This window comes from Anguilla anguilla, chromosome 4 (assembly GCF_013347855.1).
Source record: "Anguilla anguilla isolate fAngAng1 chromosome 4, fAngAng1.pri, whole genome shotgun sequence".
Taxonomy (NCBI): Eukaryota; Metazoa; Chordata; class Actinopteri; order Anguilliformes; family Anguillidae; genus Anguilla; species Anguilla anguilla.
The window spans coordinates 20,140,427-20,161,727 of record NC_049204.1 but is presented as its reverse complement, the minus strand read 5'-3'; the positions used below and the strand labels follow the sequence as shown (position 1 = coordinate 20,161,727).

General features: G+C 40.9%; 1 protein-coding gene and 1 long non-coding RNA gene across 2 annotated transcripts; one reads left to right on the top strand and one right to left on the bottom strand.

The window, feature by feature from the left end:
• Window positions 1–1,617: 1,617 nt before the first annotated feature.
• LOC118224819 lies at window positions 1,618–5,704 on the top strand. The gene is made up of 2 exons (XR_004764701.1): window positions 1,618–2,323; window positions 5,554–5,704. It is a non-coding gene; the product is annotated as an uncharacterized LOC118224819 (long non-coding RNA).
• A 5,536-nt stretch (window positions 5,705–11,240) lies between these two features.
• On the bottom strand, window positions 11,241–21,224 carry slc22a17 (solute carrier family 22 member 17). Its single transcript, XM_035412560.1, has 10 exons — window positions 20,684–21,224; window positions 19,241–19,926; window positions 15,852–15,955; window positions 15,446–15,600; window positions 14,854–15,019; window positions 14,392–14,507; window positions 13,364–13,469; window positions 12,766–12,989; window positions 12,112–12,223; window positions 11,241–11,654 (listed from the first exon to the last, which is right to left on the bottom strand). The coding sequence occupies exons 2-10, from the start codon at window positions 19,709–19,711 to the stop codon at window positions 11,378–11,380; spliced, it is 1,731 nt and encodes a 576-aa protein (XP_035268451.1). The 5' UTR covers window positions 19,712–19,926; window positions 20,684–21,224; the 3' UTR covers window positions 11,241–11,377.
• Window positions 21,225–21,301: the final 77 nt, after the last annotated feature.

Below are 21,301 nucleotides of genomic sequence, written 5' to 3'. Positions count from 1 at the left end.
GTTCAAGAGTCAGTAATTAGCTGGACAACAAAAGAAACGTGTCACATTCTCTATTTAACCCTTGTTAGTTGATGCATTTTACAAAAAAACTTGCTGTGATAAGACTGCCTGTAATTGTAAAATGTAATAATCATATCACAAAACATCTAAATTGTACGTACGTTTTGAAATTCACAATATATTCACAGAAGAAAAAAATTTGTGAAACGCACTGCATGTACAAACCTTGCAGTTGGCTTTACATTGTATGTAATGATTAGTTTGCATAACTTCTAGATTTCATACAGTACCAGTTGTATGAATGTAACCAATGTATGTTTTTTTCAAAGGATTATGCACAGTGTACTGAATAAAAAGTATTCAACATTATGAGTATTTGCCAGCTTTTCTATTCTTGTAGATCCATTCAGTTCATTTATAATATTTTGTTACACATTAGCATGTTAACATGCAATGTGAATGGTAAGTCTCGATAAGGGTTACCAAAGACATTTGTACATTTATGATAGCTGATGAGAGACTACATATTACATTATGGACAAACAACAGAGCTTTTTAACTTAGTGAGGACTAATTTATATGTATATTGTGGAACACATAATGGCTGCAGAAGGTAAGTGATGAGGTGATTCTATTTTTGTTCACTGCCAGTACGTTAAAGTTAAAAAAGCAAAACAATATATGGCAAAAGTTTTCATAGTATGTGAGAAAATGTGTATGCTACTAAAATACACTGCTGAAATGCTAATGTATGGGCCTTATCTCTCAGTCTGCAAGCATGCCAAGAAACTGTAATACACTTAAGGTCCAAGTCAAAGCCAACGTCAAAATATTTCTCCTTTCTCATTTGTAAGCTACCATTGATCTAAGGTTGTGGTCAGACCATAAAACACCCTCCACTGTCTTTTAATTTATACTTTACATTTGATGGCTCTTTGGCTCAAAAGAGTTTTGAAATGTATGTTGATATTAAACTACTTTATTTTAGTATGCTTTCAATATTTGCATCATTTTACATATAACTGCCCCATTAGAACATCTTGATTATAAAGATTGTGTCTTGATACTAAAAAATAGTTTCTAATACTTTCTAATGAATGGTGAGGTTCTGTACTGTTGAACACATTAATATGTTCATCTTGGAAGATCTTACTCTGTAGAAGAGATTGTACCAACATGAATCATAGTGACAAGCGAATGAAAAACTGAAGTAAATCACTGTGTCAAAAGAAGGCCAACAAAGTTCAAAACATAAAACAAGCACAGCAAGTGTCTGTGGCAAAAGCTCAAATCATTTTCACTTTGACAACCTTTTCAAGGGTCACAGTTGCAAATGCTCTGCAAGGCTGTGAAAGACTTTGCACTTGTTAAGAAACATTAAGACGACAAGACTTGAAGATGTGTAAAAGTCAAACCCTACCAAGAGAACAGAAGTAATAATTCATTCAGGTGTAAACTGATCAAATAGTTGTCCAACAAACAGTTTAAGAAAACTATTTGACTAAAAGATGAAAGATGATGAAAATTTTACCCACTCAAATTCCTGTCTGCCCCCTTCCCCTTAGTGAACTTTATAATGAGCCCCGGCACTTGAACACCTCATTCTCTGACACTAACATCACTCTCAGCTGTCCACATCACTCCCTTGAAGAACATTCTGACACTGCTCAGACCTTTCACCCTGACAGAAGGCCTCGCTACCACTCACTTGTCACCACCTGTAATCTGATTCCCTTTTCTTTTTATAAGCCGCAGAGCTCTTTTCAATGACTAGAAGGGCAAATAGAAGTCACCTCATATTTCAGTTGTATTAGTACAGTTGCTATATTTGGCCAATGACTGTAGCCACACATAGAGTGCGATTGCACAAATTTATGATTATAAGATCCTTCTGTTTAATTCTTATTGTGATGTTAACCCGTGTCAAGAAGCCAACATAATCTAATGTAGAAACTAAACGTTTACAAAATATCTTTCACGCCTTTTCATTGTTGTCCAAAACCATCAGACAAAATTCACATATTATTTATGGGTTAAGTAAACAATATCGTATCCTCATTTTTATTCTCAACTAACATGGTCGAGGTAATGCTTCGGGGTGAGTGACACCTATCTAGGATAGCAGCGGAGAAGTGAGCGGTGTGAAGATTCAGTCTAAGGGACACTGATGCCTTAATTAGCATCCCCTCTCTCTCACTCCTCCCTCTGACTCCTGCTGGCACCCACAGGCCCTGCCTCCTACAGTAAGAACAGCCTCCTGAAGGCGACCTGTTCTGAGGGACAGACCTCAGCTTGGCAGCATTACTTCTGGAGGGACTGAGAGGTAAGCAACCACTCTGTCTGTCACTTTCAACCAATAATACCGTTTCACCTAAATATTTCATATATTTATATTGTTTTATATGGTTATATATTGTCTATAAACTTACCCCATGTGCACTCAAGAAACAGTTACAATTGCATGTTTCATTGACAGATAGCTTTATGGCAGTATATTTGCCATTTAAAACCCTGAAACCCAAAGTAGAAAAGACTAATTCCATAATATAATACAAGAGAGTTAATATTTCGCCATGACTTATTTATAATTGATTGTTAATATCATATTCCTAACAATAACTTTGATTATACTGTTTCATAAAGATTTAGAAATTACTAATTTTTAAATGAAGAGGTTATGCTTACTTGGAATCATAAATCTTTAGAGAATGTTATGGATATTATAGATAATTAAGTCACAGAATATGATTCAATTGATACAAGATTTTTCATAGGTTTGGTTCAGTATTTTGTATGGTAATAAAAAGAGAAATAGCTACAACAGTAGTATCGTAAAAGTAGTATTTAAATTTTCATTGTTCCTAATTTATGGAAAATTCTGGAGAATTACTGTAATCAAAACAAAAGGTACTAAGCATGTAAAAATGTTTTTCTGGTGCACTATGTAAGGACCATACAGTAATTAAATCCTTAATTGATATTTATGCACACAATTTAAAAGGAAATTGGAGAAACCCTGAGAAACTGGTAAATATTATCAGAAAAAGTAGACTCCATATTTGTTTCATCTACCACTGGTTATGTGGGGGTGAACATTTTGAGTGTCCTCTTATGTCCCTTTCAAAACTCACTTGAGTTTTTAGCACTGATCCCCACAGATGCTACAATGCAAACACTAACTTCTACATCATAAATATTTTATATCATACATCATAAACTATATATCATAAATCAGGCAAAAGGTAAGAGAAAGCTGTGGAACAACACAGAGAAGCTAGCAGGAAAGGGCCATACAACATCCACAGGGGAGTTGCAACATAAGGGTTTAAGTGTTTTTTAAGTTCTCAGATTTTTAACAACTTTTTTCAGAATGTTTGAAGAAGTTTACTACGGGACATCAGAGCATTGAGCAAAGTTATTTAAAAAAAAAAAATCTGGTTCCAGCTAATGAATTGTCCACAAAAGTATAGTCCTTGAGAAATTCCAATGTCAAGGATCTATTCAGTCTGGATACAGCATTTTAATTTAAATTATAGTGACATTTTGTTTTATAATACATCTGATAAATTTAAATTTTGACAATTTGGAAAATTGGTAATCAGCAATTTAGCCCTCTTTTGGAAGTCTGGAGACTGTTTTGAGATCAATAACTACAGACCTATTAGCATACTACCAATCATTTCCGAAGTAGCAGAGAAAGTGGTTGTTAGGCATCTGACTACACCCTGAACAAAATAAATTTCCCATTAGGCCCAATGTAATTCATCTTTAGAGCAAGCCACTATCCTGGGATTACAAATGATATTTCCCAAGAGAAAATAAAACTGCAACGTTACAAAAGAGGGGTGATTGGTGATGTTTTTTTTTTGTTTGTTTTTGTTTTACACTATAGTCCTTTACACTATTCATCACAATGGTCTCATATCAATATTACATTTCTCAAAAAATGTACTTGAATGGATTGGTTTGTCGTTCATATTTAACAGATAGGATAGTGTGTGCAAATCCTCACTCACTTAAAAATGCACAATAAGGGTTCCACGGGGATCTGTTTACGATCCTTCGCTACTTAGCCTATATATTAATTTTGTTCCCTTATATACATGTATTATGCAGAAGACATGCAAAAGATGCCAAAATGGCACAGCAATTTGCCACAAAGTTAACTAGTCATGACACAAGTTGGCATAGTGGCCTGATCATTTAGCTTAAATGAACATATCCACAAAGAATAAATCAGCACTTTTTTAAAATAATACCATAAATATGGTTTTAAAAAATAATTATTTTTCACCCATGAAATTTCTGATTCATTAGAAACTGCTTTTCTACTGATGCTGCAAAGGTCAATAAGTGATTTTTAAGTGACTTACTCTCACTTGGGGAAACTGCAACTTGGTCTCAAACTGCGACATAACACCATCATAATATCCATACAAACATGCTCAACAAGAAAAACAAGCAATAGCAGCACTGTAATATACTCTCAAATATATAGATTATTGAGTTTTGCCAGTTTACATTTCAATTCAGATGTCTTGTATCAAGAATTATCCACACCATTAAGTGAGTTTGTGAAAATACAGTCAGACTCTACTATACCCACCAGAACATCTGCACACCTCTACTGTGTGACCTCTACTGTACTTTAACATCCTGCATTTTCATCAAAAGCAATCAACAAATGGAATCCCCACTCCACTGAAATAAAATTTTAAAAATCCTGCTAATCAATTTTAGCTACCTTACAAATGTAAAGGTACTTAAATGCCAACCATATTTGTACACTGACTCTGTACAATTGTTTCTGTGTTGTTCGTAAACTCCCCTGGGACTGCAGATGAAAATAAGAAATGGCCGATTTGGGGCAGTAAATGAAAAATGTTAGCTGCCCCTGACAAATAAATGAATCAGATTTAAAAAAGTATGGAGTGCAAATCAATTACACATAGCTTGCCTGGACACAAGCCAGCACAAATAATACAGTTTGCTACCTGCATTCAGTTTTACTTTGCTGTCTTGGGATTTTGTAGCCTTTAATTGATCACAATTACCTTTGTGTATATTCATGAATAAAACAACATGGGGTGCATTACTGCCTTGCGAGAGTAGATTGCTAACTAGCTGGATTAGCTACCAAGCAGAGCAGACGCATGTTTGTGCATTTACTAAAAAATATGAATATTAGTTTATATTTTTCATTTAACTTCATGTAGAAGTAGAATTGCAGAAAAGGGAAGCTAGCTAGCAAGCAACCAATAATAACACGCTCAGTTATGTGGAAAATAACTTAATACTGAATGTAAAATAAATATCTGACAATATGAGACAATTCATGCTTAAAATGTGGTCCAAACGGACTCCCTAATAAGGGTGCATAAGTACAAGCGAATAGGCCTATACCTCACTCTCCCAATTCGCAGAAAAATTGTGCCACAACTTCAACGTCAACACTTCAACTTAGGAAGAATGGCGTTCGTCTTACATGCATGGAGAAGCAGAAGACTAACACATTATTTTGTGATCACGCTCATCCATTTGATTCTTTTTCAGATATTGAATTGATTTCGAAATAAAACTACTGCCAGAAGAAATAAACATTTCAAGAATTTGTGGTGGGCGTTTGTACACGTGCCATTTGTAAATTGCGTACGGCCCCGTGCATTATGTGGCATTAGCCTAATAAAAGTCATGTTTACCTTTATGCAAGCGCTTTGTTTTTCAAATAATTTGAAAACTTGGGAGTGAGCACCCACACAAAAAGACGTCTTTTAAGTTGGGTTCTCAAAATTTTACCCATAAATCTTGGCTAATTACTCTTCATCATAGTAGTGTGACTTATTTGTTTTATTACGATGAACCTCATTACAGCACACAATAATTGTAAACAATTATTGTTTAGAGCCAAAAAGGAGCTGTGTTCACCGTGCACTCGGGACCAGCTATCCGTAAGTGGAATGTTCAAGCGTTCACAAGTAGGCTACACGCGTTGCCAGTGAGGCAGGGGGACTGCATTGCATTCCGAGCGGCCTATTTCCAAGGAAGAGTTTTGCTATGTGCTCTTCTGATTCGTATTCTGTTTCGAGAAATATAAGATAAAAATTGTGACATCTCACAGATACAGTTAGCTCGCACGTCGCATTTCTTTATTTTCTTTTTTTCTTTTTTTGTCAAACGAGACGATGCGCAAACACCGATACATGTAATTGGCTGAGAGAGACACTGGCTTACTCACCGTCCAACTGTATATCTCCATAGTCACAGTATCTCCATCATGACTGGAAATTGAACCGCTCGCGCTCTCCATGTCAGGAGAAAATTGAAGTGTTGATCTACCAGACTGCAGACAATACGAAAGATGATTGATGACACTGACAAACTGATAGATCGCAACAAGTAAGCTAGGCTAGTAACAATTCAAACACAATGACATTTGATTAGGAAAGAAGCGATGACAGAACACACTAGCCCATACAAGAACACTGCTGGTCAGCTGTGTGGGTCACTAACAGGTTGGTAAGTAATGAAAATGCAAGCCACACAAACAGCAACACACAGGCATACAAGGATGGAGGGACATTTAAGACAGACAGGAAAGCAGAGAGCATAGTCATACCAAAACCATGCAAGGCTGTTGGACCAAATGCTGTGCAGAAGTCGGATATATACTCTCCAGCTGCTCTGCCCTAAAAGGCCATGGACATTTGTGCCAAAGTGCCCATCCTGCCCCTTCCTGTGTCGCTTTGGGTGACCCATTAAATATCTCAAACCATTGTTTCAAACCACTGTGGCCTGTGTCTGGGCCTGTGCCTGTAATTCAAAATATCTTTGCAATGAGCTGTATACATAGACTCTGGGCAAGCTATTAATCTCTCTTCATTGTTTACCTGTTACTCATCACCTTTATATACCTGCTTCCATATCCCCTCTCCACATTCCCCTCATATCTGTGCTTCTGGAATCTTTCTGATAGCCAGGGTGCTGAAGTTAATAGGATCTAGTCTTATGAGGCACTTTTCTGCATGGTGTAACTCTTGGCAATAAATAGTGGGGACATTATAATTGACACAGAATATTGCAGTGGCACTGTAACTAGGATAAGTAAGGCATTTCATTTTAATCGAGCCCTTATGCTGAGCGGTCTCCATCTTTGCCTTGCAGAACTTTTAGTCTGAACACCAGTGCAGAACTAACCTAATCTGAATATAATACAATCACCTTGGCAATCACACAGCAGACTCTAAGTATGTGGCCCTCAAAGTATGGGTTGGTAAGCATGAGGGAAATGCACATTGAGCAGTAAAAAAGCAAAAACATAAATGGATTCAATTATGCAGAAAGTTAATCTCCAGCAACAATACTACTTTTTAATCTGAATTAATTAATAAAAAGAACAGCTCATAGGTAACTATTATCCCATTCAGTTATTTTTTATTAACTGACTAGCTATTTACTATCATACTGTGCTGAAATTGATTCATTCTACTGCTACTGTGAGGACAAGTTTAAAATAAGATTTTGTGACAGAAAAGTGAAATTCTTGGCTATAATTCCTTGCTGTTGTTGTGACATTGACAGAAAGAGTTTAGCTAGTTTTAGGCATTCTAGCATATTTGTTTGTTTTCAAAATGTTTCATATGTTAAAATTTGAAATTATTTAGTCGTAAATAAAAAATAATTGATATAAAAAGGCCAAACGTGAAAGAAAAAGGATTGCAAAGCCCCCCCCCCACCCACCCACCACCACCATCTAACTGAGAGTTTGGAGACAATAGAGGCTGTTGACAGTGGTGCTCAGATCACCTGGGATTGACAGCAGCAGGTGAGAGGTAATCTGCCTGGTGCAAGGGTACATTATTAATGTCATCTCTAACCCAATGAAGCTACAGAAATCCTCTAAAATGCTATTCAACAGATTCATTAAAGAAAGAAGATGAAGGTAAAACGTAATGTTTTATATCAGTAGCAAGTACTGTAGATTTAATCACACAGTTTCCCTATAGGTTACAGTAAATCCCTAGGTTGAAAAATGTAATGTAATGTTATTCCAGTATCCTGTTGACAGGAGTACAATTTAACTACATATCACACCTTTTACTCATTGTCCATTTATACAAACTTCCTCGTCAAGTGGCCATAAGCTAAATTTACTATACTGAAATTTACATAAAATTATGTACAAAATCTTTTATCAATGGAATAGAGGGCAGTCTTTTATAAACGTGTAAATATTACCAGTTATATCAAGACAGAAGACAAAATAATTTTTCTATAGTTTATTTTCAATTAAGTCAGATCAGAGAATTATTAAGATAATTACATCACTTGCTTTATAGTTAATATAACAATAACCATTTGAGTCATACATTTTATTACTGTTGTCATTGTTATTTATTATGATTACCATTTTGAGAATATGAGTGCATCAAAATGAAACTAATGAAGACAGAAAGAGAACTTAATAAGGACAGGTGACACCCCATTGACCTCCCAACTCAACCCATACATTCCCATTATACGCTCAGTCTATGTGTTCAGTCTAACCAGTCATGATATGCTTCAAATACTTTTCTCTAGAGGGGAGCTTGGATGAGTTCAAAGGACAACTCAGCCTGTCCTCCAGATGTGTACGTGATTCAAGTGAGGCAAAACTTTCAAAGGTTAAATGTACTATCGATGTGACTATACTGACACGTTCAGAAAACCGAACCTCTACACACACTGCAATTCTGCAGCATTGTTTTCTCTTAAAGTCCAAGTCTCACAACACAGGCTTTGTTTAAATGACAAATATATTTAATCATAATTTGATTTGTAAAAAATAAAATAAATAACTACAGCAGGGATTTTAGTAATGTCACAGCCAAGATCAGAATTTCAAATTCAAGAAAGACCACAATGAAAAGGCAGTGAGCCAGGTATAATATTTTTTTTTCATCTGAGGCAGATAGTTAATCCTGGTAACCATTAATAGCTTATATATCTAGTGTATAGCCATGGGAAAATACCACTATTTACTGCCATGACAACCTAGCAAGAATGTTTTGTTCACTTAAATACACCGATCAGCCACAACATTAAAACCACCTACCTAATATTGTGTAGGTCCCCTTTGTGCCGCCAAAACAGCTCTGACCCGTCGAGGCATAGACTCAACCCCTAAAGGTGTCCTCTGGTATATTTGGATTTCTGTATATATTTGTATCTACTGTATATTTGTATCTGATATTTTGTATCTATTGTAAATTTGTATCTGATTGTGTTACTTTGTTGTCTTTGATGCTGCAACAGTGCAAATTCCCCCCAGGGATCAATAAAGTACACTACTACTACTACTACTACTACTTATTACATTATTGGTTTTTATTACATAAAAAATTTGAAATAGATTACATTATTGGGAGTTATTACACTATAGGTAGTTTATTACATTATTAGTTGCTACAGGGCTATAAAAAGCTACGATATTGTTAGAGGTTGAATTATTTCCACATGATTTTAAAAACTCTCGACGGGTCAGGCTGTTTTGGCGGCACAAGGGGGACCTACACAATATTAGGCAGGTGGTTTTAATGTTGTGGCTGATCGGTGTATATTTCAAATTGCACTTATTTAAATATAAATTTTTTAAGCTCCCAGCAACACATGCATTTACCAGCCTATTTAATGCAATCCCAGACAATGTGAGCTAGCTAGCAAACCAATTACCTAGATTTGTAAAACAAGCCAGAAGACTTTGCCATAGCCATATCCCTTGTAACTTTTGTCAAGGCATTCTTCTTTCCATGAGAGAAGGCAGAAAAGAATTCTGAGTTTGAATGAAATGCCATTTTACAAATTCAACCTAGCAGACAAGAATTAGACAGTATCTATAATGATGGATAATAATCTAATCAAGGAGAAGTGAGGAGAGCTTTGTATCTGAATCATATACATGTAGCATGTAGTAGAAGTACCATATAATATGCTATTGTCTCCTGCTGCTCCACTCTGCATATTCCAAGGGGCTGCTTAAGCGCTATCAATACAAACTCTGTCATTAGTTGCCAGCATTTGGCAATAAAATGCTACATTAATTTCAACAGCTTCTGATTGGTACCAATGACACAATCTTTAAAAAAAAAAAATCCAACTCAACTGTTGATGGCAGAACAAATAAATTAAACAATAAGAATAGGTTTTCAACAAAATATTTCAACTTCAAACTTTCCAAGACTTGGATTTTAAGGGACATACACAGTATTGATTTGCTAGACACAGAAGAGTCTGGACCTGGGTAAATGCTACTGTGGAGGGGGGGGGGGGGGGGGGTTGTTCAGCTCTGGAGATACACTCTCTGTGTTCAGTCTGGTTGCTTATATCATAAAGTCCAGCCCATGGAGAGAAAACCTCAGTACAAAGTAAGGAACAGAAACACAAGTGAACACCTTCATTTCAAGGACGACAAAAAAGTGCCTAGAAAAAATAAAAAATTGTGTTTTAATGATTCTCTCTCATTCCTGATATGTGAAACCATATCAAAGGAGATCTTTTGTTTTAGTTCCATGTGTTTCAGCCGTCTCATGTTTAGAGTATAAATTCTGGCATAAAGAACCTCAGCGAATCAGAATAGGCCGTATGCAGCCCAGTGGCCTCAGTGTCTCAGTGTGCTGCCTATCGCCTAAGCACTGTACACTGTACCTGCAGCAAAACGTATTGTTAGTGCCTTTGTCTCAATCGCCTTCAGTATCAGAAGGGGAACTGTGTGAGTTACCGCTCATGAACTGGGGGCTATGTCTACCATATTTACACAATGGGCTCTGTGCACTTCCTGTCATTGCCTCGAGTGTGTTTCCTGCAATGGGAAACCCGAGAGGCCCCCACCTTCACGCTCTCTATATAACATGTCTCTGATGCTTTTAATGATATGTATATCAATGAGGCTCCACAAGGGGGCACTGTTGTACTCGAGTAAAAAGCAGCAGTGTTATCCTCGGAGGCATGGCTTGTACAGACAGGATGCAGCCTGTCAGTACGGAGGGAGGGTCAGCAGCGTGCGGTGTAAGATGTGTTGCTGTGAGCTCTCTCTATGAGCTACTGCTGAGGCCGAGTACCCTAGTGCTGTGTCGCGCAAGTGGCGCGCCATGAAAGATGCACGACCCCATCAATGTTATTAAAAGACTAGAATGTGATATGTTACCAGAAGTATCAGAAGTAGACTGTGCAACTCCACACCAGCCCCCCCCCACCCCCCACCCCCCACCCCCGCCGCCAGCCCCACCCTTCTCTTCGCCTGCGTGGCCAGCATCGCCTGGCAGCAGAGTTTCCCGCTCTCTGCGCTGCACGGGCGTCGGTGATGCTCTGGCGGGCGGCTGTGGCAGAGGAGCGCGGCCAGGCGCTAGGTCTCCGGGTTGGGCGTGGCCAGGAGGGGCACGTTGTCCCTCCTCCTCCGGCCCAGCGGGGGGCGCCGGTACTGCTCCCCGTCGGCCAGCGTCTGGGGCAGGGGCTTCCTCTTGCTCTCGGGCAGCAGCAGGATGGACAGCACGGCCAGCAGGGCCAGGGAAGAGTACACCACGTGGTGGAGGAAGTAGCCGTAGTGATTCCACAGGTCCATGAGCGGAGAGCTGAGGCGGCCCACGCAGCCCAGGCCCATGACCAGGCCAACTCCGCTGCCTCTGCAGAGAACAGGTTTACACACACACACACACAGTGAACCCACGACCACGCCAACTGCGCTGCCTCTGCAGAGAACAGGTTTACACACACACAGTTGTGAGGGTATATATGCACAGTGAGGGTTCTTATAAACACAGAGAGTTAGCCATCATGCATGCTAAGAGTGGGCTAGCATGACAATTGGAAGGCATACACACTGACAGCAGGCTAGTATACACAATAAAAATAAGCTACAATATTTCACAGACAGAGAGAGAGGAGATATAAACTAACCCAACACTGACTCTGAACTTCCGTTACAACACATATATACAAAATATAACCTGAGAGAAAACTGACAAGAATTTAGATAATATACACCAACTGACATGATGAAGAAGGAGAGGGAGATGCAAGAGAAAGAAGATAGGAAAGATATAGTAACACATAATTAGAAGACAAGAGGGGAGCAGTTACCGGATGACCGTTGGGATGACCTCAGCTGTGAAGAGGATGCAGAGGGAGGCTGCAGCCTGGGAGGAGAAGAGGCCGAGCACTGAGAAAACCGTAATGGCCGACCCACTGAGATCTGAAAGAGACACGCACACATGCAGGGAGCCTTTACTCACACAGACTGACTACACAAGCACAGCACTAGGAATGGGAACAGCTACAACCTGTGAGAAGGTCAGTGCCGCACAACTGCAGGTCCTGCCGGTCGTAGTGTACGCTGGTATTTGCTCCAATTTCACCGATTACTTTACTTCTTCTTGGTTCAGGAAGTAAGCTCATTAGTAAAAATCAGGTGGTGCAGTGCATGGGTGGAGCAATTACCTGCAGACACTGTGGCCAGCAGGCCCAGGAGTTGAGTAGCCCTGGAGTACATGGACTCCGCAGTTGTAATACACTAATTTGGCCACATGATGGTGACAGTTACTTTGACAGATAAGTGACCCTTCAACCTTGTATACTACACAAGTCAAATTCAATTTTTAAAAATAAACAACAATTACATAATTTTATACACGAAACAACTTCAAAAAATATTATTTAAAATAGTAAATATTATTAAAAAAACGATCCCTGAAGCCGGCTTTGCATATTTAATCAAGCTTAACCGTGACCACTTACACTCAGTGAGCCCCAGCAGAATCAGAGAGGCCAGACCTGTCATCGTCATTGCCAGAAGCAGGATGCCACGGCGACCACACCTGTCCACAGTGGCCCACAGCAACAGCCAGGCAGCACCGCCCGCACACACAGAAAGCAGGTAAGTCCAATAGAAACTGGGGGCCGTGCCTTTGACGTCACGCCGGAACGAGCTGTAACAGTGACTGATTCCGTGAGAGATTAACCTGGGCGGGGAGGCAGGGCGGGAAAGAGAGAGAGAGAGAGAGAGATAGAGAGGGAGTTAACCACTCATTAGACCATGAGCCAACGAAATGAGTGAAATGGAGAGAGCGAAAGTCAGAGAACAAAAGAATAAACACGAGCTAAGCAGCCACCTACAATCTGATTCCCAGAGTCTAACTTTAAGGAGAGTGTACTCACAAAGCCACGCCCAGCACAGTGATGGTGAAACGAACAGTGGGGGACAGGGCGAGAGAGAAGTGTGTCACACACAAAACAAACTGTGAGAGAGGAAAGGCTGCAAACCCCCAGGACGAGAGACGGAAAGGTAAGACGAGCACACACTGGCGAGCCGAGAGCGGGGGGGGGGGGGACTTACGAGGTGAACCCCAGCACGCACATATTCTTCCAGATGTTCCTGCTGTGCAGAAGCTCGGGGAAGGAGAGGTGCGGGCGGGTGGAGGGGGGCGGGTCCGACTCCAGCTCTGTATCAACAACAGCGCAGTTTTACTCCACAGCGCAGGGCGCGAACAGAGCCAACAGAAACAGGCCTTTCACTGTGGCGCCTAACTCTCTGCATTTTCACATGCCTCTCAGGCTCTGTGTATACCGACATAAAACTGATGAATATAATCCACAACCCACCTTGACCGTGTGATCACAGGTGACATCTGTTACAATGCTACTGTAATAGTACAGCAGCACAGATGTTGTCACGTATTGTCTCTGCTGTACATTGTGGACCATGGTTTTAAAAGACAGACAAAAGGTTCACTCCGCACACAAACAGACATGCAACACCTGCCAGAAATGACCCGAGATCAGGCCGCAGGGCATTGTGATGCCACAGACGTCGGTGTCGGTGGAGGCCAGACTTTAATGCTTACTGCACTAGCATGCATGCATTTCATATCCACACATGCACAACGGGTTAACAGATCCAACTCTCGTCTGCATGGTTCAGTATGTATTCAGCAAAGTGCAGGTGCATGCAACATGTGCTGACCTGCCCACTGCTCATTCAAAAAAAGTGAGAGAAGCCTATGATCCTGTGTCATTAACACCTAGACGGGTATTAGCACTGCTGAATGCTAATGGCCAAACACAGTTAAAAGTAAAAAAATCTAGGGTAAAAACAACCCCCCTCCCCCCACCCCGATCGCTGACGTGGTTCTTGTCTCCACACTAAAACTATACTACTACTTGCTAAAATATTTCCACATTCCATATTTTCTCACACACATTTTACAAACATTAAAAAGCGATATTCGCTTGCTGTCGTGTCGTTAATATCTGTGTTAAATTAAACCCATAATTGAACAGGCTGAAACGCTAGGTGTAAACATTTACTGTAGGCAGCTTCGCTAAATAGACAGTCTATATATAGCCGGTTGTGTCTCTGGGTACCTGTGAAGCTTTCATCATCCCTCTCTCTCTCTCTCCGCTCGCTGAAGGAGTGCAGGTCTGAGGATTGCTCTGTGAGAAGGAGCCAGCGTGGAGACTCGGGAAACACACCTGGTGCACTGAGGAGGAGGGACAGTCAGCAACGGACACACTTTCTCGTTTCCTTCCCTTAAGGACACTTTGGGACACTTACTGATGTATGTCATCAACATTGTCCTGTCATGTCAATAAGATAACTTAAAAAAAGAAAGGCTAAGGGTGTGTGGATTAGGCTAATGCAGAAGGGTGTTAATATTGTAGTCTAGCCCATTTCTGCAGTGAATGCAAACACAATCACATAATCACATAACATACCATCAATACTCCAAAGATGCAAACAAGAAACGCAGCACAAACTGCCAAATACATTACTTCCCAAATGAATATTCTCCATCAATTCTTCTGAAACTTCCATGACTTTCTCACCCATAGCTCAGGAAGAGAGAGAGAGGTGCAGTCCCTGCTCCAAGCAGTCCCCTCCAGGACTGGCATCCCAGAGCTACGCCAAGCAACAGCAACTCCCCAGCAACTGTTGTAAGGCCTGCCACCATGGTGACCAGCAGCCTTAGCGATGGGTCACAAAGTTCCAAACCTGTCAATGAAACATAAAGAGAGACTGATTTTGGGAATGTCTTACAATGTAGCCAGTATTAGGAAAAGTATTATCATAAAACAGGGATGAGTATTTGTTTCAGCCAAACAGAAAATTCAAAAACTAACACTATTGACACAATTGCAACTCTGTTACTGCTGTTAAAGATATTGCTTTTAAAATATGTTTATGTGATAATTAATACAATCCAGTACCTAAACACATAGTGATTAGCTGGGATGCAGAAAGAGTTAAATAATAAAGGCTATGGACCTTGATGGTATTGAGATGGTATTGAGTTCATTTTAAGTTCATTTTAAGTTCATTTGAGTCCATTACTTCCCCTGTACTTCCACATTCCATTGTCTTCCATTCATTATCCTACAGTATGTAAATTCTCCGCTCAGGCCTTGCTCTGTCACTCACGTGTGATGTAGAGTGTGAGGTAGACTCCGGCAGTTGCCGCTGCAAGGCAGAACCGTGTGATGATGAAGACGGAAGGCGAGGGAGAGACACACACCAGCACTCCAAAAATAACTGACAGGGTAAGGGAAGTAAGCAGAGTCTTCAGTCTGCCCAGCCTGAGAAAGAAAGCAAGAGAAAGAAAGAGGCAGGCAGAGTAAGACATAAAAAACATTCATCCAGCTTTTATTTTCAGCCAATTTCTCTTCTGCACACTGCTTATGAAATAAAGCCATTAAACATCGCTTTGGGCTATGGAATGTAAGAATAACACAATTTACTTCATTTACTTTGGAGTCCTTCATTGGTTTAAGTCCCCATCCCAATATTTCCACCTGTCTATCCTTTCAATTCCTTCACCTTCTCTCACCTGTCAGCAGTATAGCCCAGGACCAGGCACCCGGTGAGGATTCCCAGGATGAAGCACACCTCCTCCACAGGCACCAGCCAGTACTGACCACACACCAGATCCCACTGCACACAGAGGAGAATACAAGAGGAACAGACAAATAGGGTAAAGGGGTCAGACAAAGGAGGAAGAGGAGATCTGTCTGTTGATTCCAATCAATAATTCAGAAACAGAAGATATTCTTCAATGGGAGAGCTGGCAGCGTTCTGACAGATGGCATCCACATGCAGCCGTTTTGTTTCTATTGCCTGTTCATTTTACAATGGCTCTCGCCACTGGAATCCTTGTCTATATTAGAACAGCAGCATGACTACACCCATCCTGGCAACCTTTGATACTGCCGCTGCCTCTGCTGCTACTGCTAGTATACGTTTGTAATGATCCAACAAGTTAACATTTCACTGCACAGCAGGGAAACTGCTGCTTTCAATATGCAATGTAATTCAGCCAAGAATATACAAGTACACTGGGCTGTGACGTAATCAACACCGAGCCCTATCTAATACATCAACAATACAACATTCCAGGCATGAATTCTTCAGACTTTCAGTCACATGTTTTGTGAGTTGTCTAGAAGGAACTAAAATGTCCTATGAGCTAGAAAAACTGGTTCTAAGACTACCACTAGTAGCATGTAAATGCTAACTGGGACTGGGTTTCCCCGCACCTTCCCATCTCATCATGTTCTCCGCGGCAGCGACACACGAGAATGTTCATGGTGTGACCGACAACCTCCAGTCAAGTTCACAGACCTCAACTGAGAACCAAAGCTAAAAAATATCTGTATTTACTTATTTATTCCACCCATCCACAGAAGCTTTTTATTTTTAATAAATTTGCAAAAATTTCTAAAAACCTGTTTTCGCTTGGTCATTATGGGGTATTGTGTGTAGATTGATGAGAATAAAAATGAATGTGATCAATTTTAGAATAAGGCTGTAACATAATGTGGAAATGTGGAAAAAGTAAAGGGGTATGCATACTTTCCGAAAGCACTGCCTATATATATAAGTTTTTAAAATAGATTTATAAAAGCTTAACCTGTTTATATGATACTGGATGAAGAGCAACATTAATTTCCATTGCATTACTATATTGACAGTAAGGGCAAATGAAACTGAAGACCTGTGAAGTGATTAGGATTCAATATTACCAGAATGGGTGAACACTGTGTGCCTGAGACCAGCCACCCATGATAAACTACATATCTATAATCATCCTTTTGAGACCAAAAGGACACAAAATTCAAGACTTCGGACGTCTGCTTAAAAATTGTGCACTGCAACACTAACTCCTGCAGTATTAACCTAACATAATAACATTACCCATGAAATTCACATTACTAACATTACTATGCATTAATTAAAACATTACTCATGAGATTATTTATGTGATCTACTACTTTAATTAAGAAGGTCTGTGATTGGTACTGTAGCAATTATTGCAGAGCACGGGTTTCCCCCAGAGTGTCCTGGTCAAATGCACAATCCGGCTTGCTCAAACTAGCCATCTAGCCAAACACCCTGCTTAACAGCTTCACCACTTCAAGTAATGTGTGGTGAGTGCTGAGTGTTGTGGTGCACAATGGCTGCCGTGCACAATGTTGTGATGCACAACGGCTGCCTTCTTAGCGGATAGACAAGTTCACCGCCCTCACTCTGACTGACGAAAGCCCTTGTGTAAATGGATTATTACTATTATTATTTTTATCATCGCTATCTTTGTAATGTTGGATGGGATTTCTCTTCAGGAAATTATGGAAAAAAACTGACAGGCCACTGTTTAATTAATGCAAAGTACTCATGTGTACAAATATAAAGACAGAGGCTTGGGATCATTATTCTGTTTTAAAAAGGTGCTAAATACCCCAGTGAGTATACAGTTTCTGGAATAAGTATAATCTTTAAAAAAGCAAGAAAAAGGTATCAGCCAAGCAAATAAATCATGCAACATGACATGTAGCCTGCTGCTGTATTTCTGTAACCTTCTCAGGCACCAAAAAAACATCAAATCGTTGGTCCAAGAAAAAAGAAGTTCCATGCCTTTTCACGGCACATGCAACAACAAATCCCCATCCATGGCACGAACGCTTTGGAGTATGACAGGGGAGGAAAAGACTAGCCAGCTTCTTTCCTGTCACCGCCGCTCAGTCAGAATACAAGGCCTCTGTGAAAAGCTTTACAAGATGGATTTGCACCACCGCTCAGGGACTGACCTTTAAAAGCACCCTCCTTTTCTAGCCAGACAACAGCCTGAATTTTGCAGCTGTGATGCTAACTCCCTGAGGCGCAATACTGGCAAACTCCCCTGCTCTGTACAAATCAGACGCGGAGAGCACTGGCCACAAGGCATAGTTTGCTCTCACATCACATTCACCTCTCTTTTTCGCGGCTCACTGGAAGGGAGAGAACATTGATATGAAGGTCCCGGTCGGGCCGCAGCGCCCAACCGTTCTGTTTATGGACCGAAATGGTGATAGCATGTCCGTACACGCGAGAGCTCAGCCGTTATTTGCATGCTCTGCTACAGGACATCACATTCGTGCATGTGGAGACTGCTATGCAGAGATCCTTACTCTGCAGTGGAGACGGTACAGTTGAAAGGCCTCTCTTCTGAAGGATATCAGTGAATACAGGATGGTTATAATATGCATGACTGCATAGTCTTTGGGAAGACAAGCAATATCTTGCACCAGGGTATCTCAACAGTAGTATATAAACAAAAGGACATCACAAATGTGTGGGTGTCGACTTCTGACCTAACCTCTCCATAAAGGATCCTTTCAACTCGAAAGGAGACAGTTAAACCATGCTGAGAGATGGTGCAAATCCTATAGATTAAAATCTTCATTAATAAAAAATATATAAATTTAATTCAATTTAATCCTTAACCCAAGAACACAGGCAAAATTAATTACCAAGCACAGCACAAAGTGTGCCTGGTTGCAGGGTATTTTGTACTGTTCAGTAAAATTCATTTCTTACTGCAATCTCACTTCACCCTAGAACTCTGCCAAAAATTCCAAGACTGATTCCCCTCATACAAGCAATTCAAAACAATGGATTGATCCAAAATCTTGAAATGAAATTGACGACTCATTCCCCGACATGAGCCTCCTTGCAATCGGGTTTAACCCTATCTCTGGAAAGCACTGCACACGCATTGCTTTGTGCAGGTTAACACCGCACTCGCATACCCGCACAATCCATATTAATATCAGTGGACCACAGCACAATAGGAAATACGCACGGCTCAACCATGGATACTTAACTGACTTTTTTTTTTTTAAACACTAGCAGAAATCGCCAGATAGCATTGTTACGGTGATGGGCTGGCGACAGCTGAAGTACCTCTGTGACTATGTTGTTCCTCAGGCCTTCGGTCACATTGTAGTCCCAGCCGTCCTCGCAGCCCACCACGCCAGACTGGGTGCCGTTGACAAACTGGTACTGCTTGCACTGCGACCACCCCCCCGCCTGACCCTCCATGTCAGCGTGCTCCCAGGGCAGGGAGGAATTGAGGAGCTGAGGGGGCGGGGAGGGCGCGGGGAGGCGGCAGTGGTGGGGCGAGGAGAGAGTGAGGAGGGGGTCGGAGGAAAGCAGGAATGACAGGAAGAGGTTGGGCAGGACTGAGAGACAGAGGAGAAGTCGCTGCTTCTTCCTCCCCAGCGCCAGGATCATCACCTCTCCCGTGGGAGGGAGCGAGGGAGGGGGAGGAAGGGTGGAGGGGGCGGGAGACGATGGGGTAGGGGAGGAGGGGAGAGATGGCGGGGGAGGGGGGCAGGGAGAAGGGGAGGGGAGGGGTGGGGAGGGGGAGGTCATGACTGAAGAAGAGGAAAGGGGGCAAAGAGGTTGTGGTCTACTTATTGGACGGGGGTGCGGGAGCAAAGCAGTAAGTCTTCTGTGTTGTTACTGTTAATCTATTTGCCGGACAGGAGACAAAAAGAGAAAGAGAGAGAGAGAGAAAGATAGACTTTTTGTCTGTGTCTCTCCCTCTCTCCCTTCCCCTGACAATCTCCTGATAGAAAAGTAAATACCTGTGGAGAGAAAATAGATTTCAAACATTAATATTAATCCTGCTTTATTCATGACCGTACACATTTAAACTGACATTTAATCTTGTCAGTTTAAACGTGTAGAAGTCATAACAGTAGAGAGACTAGCAGAAAGTAACAGGGGGCAGACACTGAAAACATTAATGAATTTACCATCTGGTAACATTCACCAAGACGCTATATATACTGTGTTCTAGCGGAAGTTTCTAACACTAGTGCTAGATAAGCCTTCAACCTGAGTAGAAAGCAGGCAAAAGAAAATATTCACTGGTCTAACTATACCCATACACATAAATTCAGGTCCCAGAACACATGTATAATGTGGCCGCTCTGGGCCCGTGTCACCATAATAATAATTTGTAACGCCACAGGGCCAGTAAGTACTATTGAAAAAATTCCATTGTGTTACATAATGTGTTCTAATACAGCAAAAGCACTGCAGATGGATACACGGATGAAAGCACGATTATACATTCTTTAGACAAATAGGACACTCCAACAATGAGGCGATAAAGTCACACTGACAAATTCAGACCTACAGTAACTTGCATGAGGTATTGCAGTAACGCAATGACTGTCACTACCTACCACGGCCACGCCACTGTAAACATAGTGGTAATAACAAAGCTCGTTAACATGCGAAACGTAACAGTACGAACAACAAATACTTTTTTTCCCACAAAGTCATAATTCCACATCAAACGCTTTGGCTACCAGGCTAGGAACAGAGCTAACTTACCCTTCTCACACTGTATTTGTATGCGTCAAGGGGAAAAAAAACTGTTTTCAAGACAGATATTTTCAAGTGTCTACACTCCTTCGGAGAAAATTATTGTGACATATCCATGAACAAGAAAATCGCGAAGAGGTTAACAAAGAAAAGAAGCTGACAACCACTCCGAATTAGGTCTATTTTCACCGCATTCCCCTGTCTCACTCTCTCCTTTCTCTTCGCCTGTTTCTCGGTCGGCTTTGTCTATTATTTTCTCGTCCACCCCTTTTGTCCTCTGAGAGTTCGGTATGTCTTTCTCTAGAAACAATGTATCTCCCTAAAGTAAGTTCGTATTGTCTTATCTTCTTTTTTCCAATATTGATACAGTGCATGTATCCGTTTTGCTGTGTAGACAGACAGGTTGATGCTAGACTCCAGCCGTCGCTGACTGCTAGCGTTGTTGCGACCCAAGTTTATGTCCGCCGACATAAAACAAAAAATAATTATATAAGTTCACTGTTCCACCGGGGTGTTAAAGGGAAGGGCCCTGGAAGAGCCGGTTTCAGTGGTGCACGGGGCAAAGGGAAAACACGAACCTTCGGGAACACGACTACAGTCGGATACGTTCGTTTAATGACATCACCA

Coding starts and splice junctions, on each gene's coding strand:
- slc22a17 (XM_035412560.1), bottom strand. CDS start 19,711: ATGACCTCCCCCTCCCCACCCCTCCCCTCCCCTTCTCCCTGCCCCCCT. Junction 12,224..12,765: donor TCTGCTGGGGCTCACTGAGT/GTAAGTGGTCAC, acceptor TGTCTCTTTCAG/ATCTCAGTGGGTCGGCCATT. Junction 11,655..12,111: donor GTCATCCCAACGGTCATCCG/GTAACTGCTCCC, acceptor TGTTCTCTGCAG/AGGCAGCGGAGTTGGCCTGG.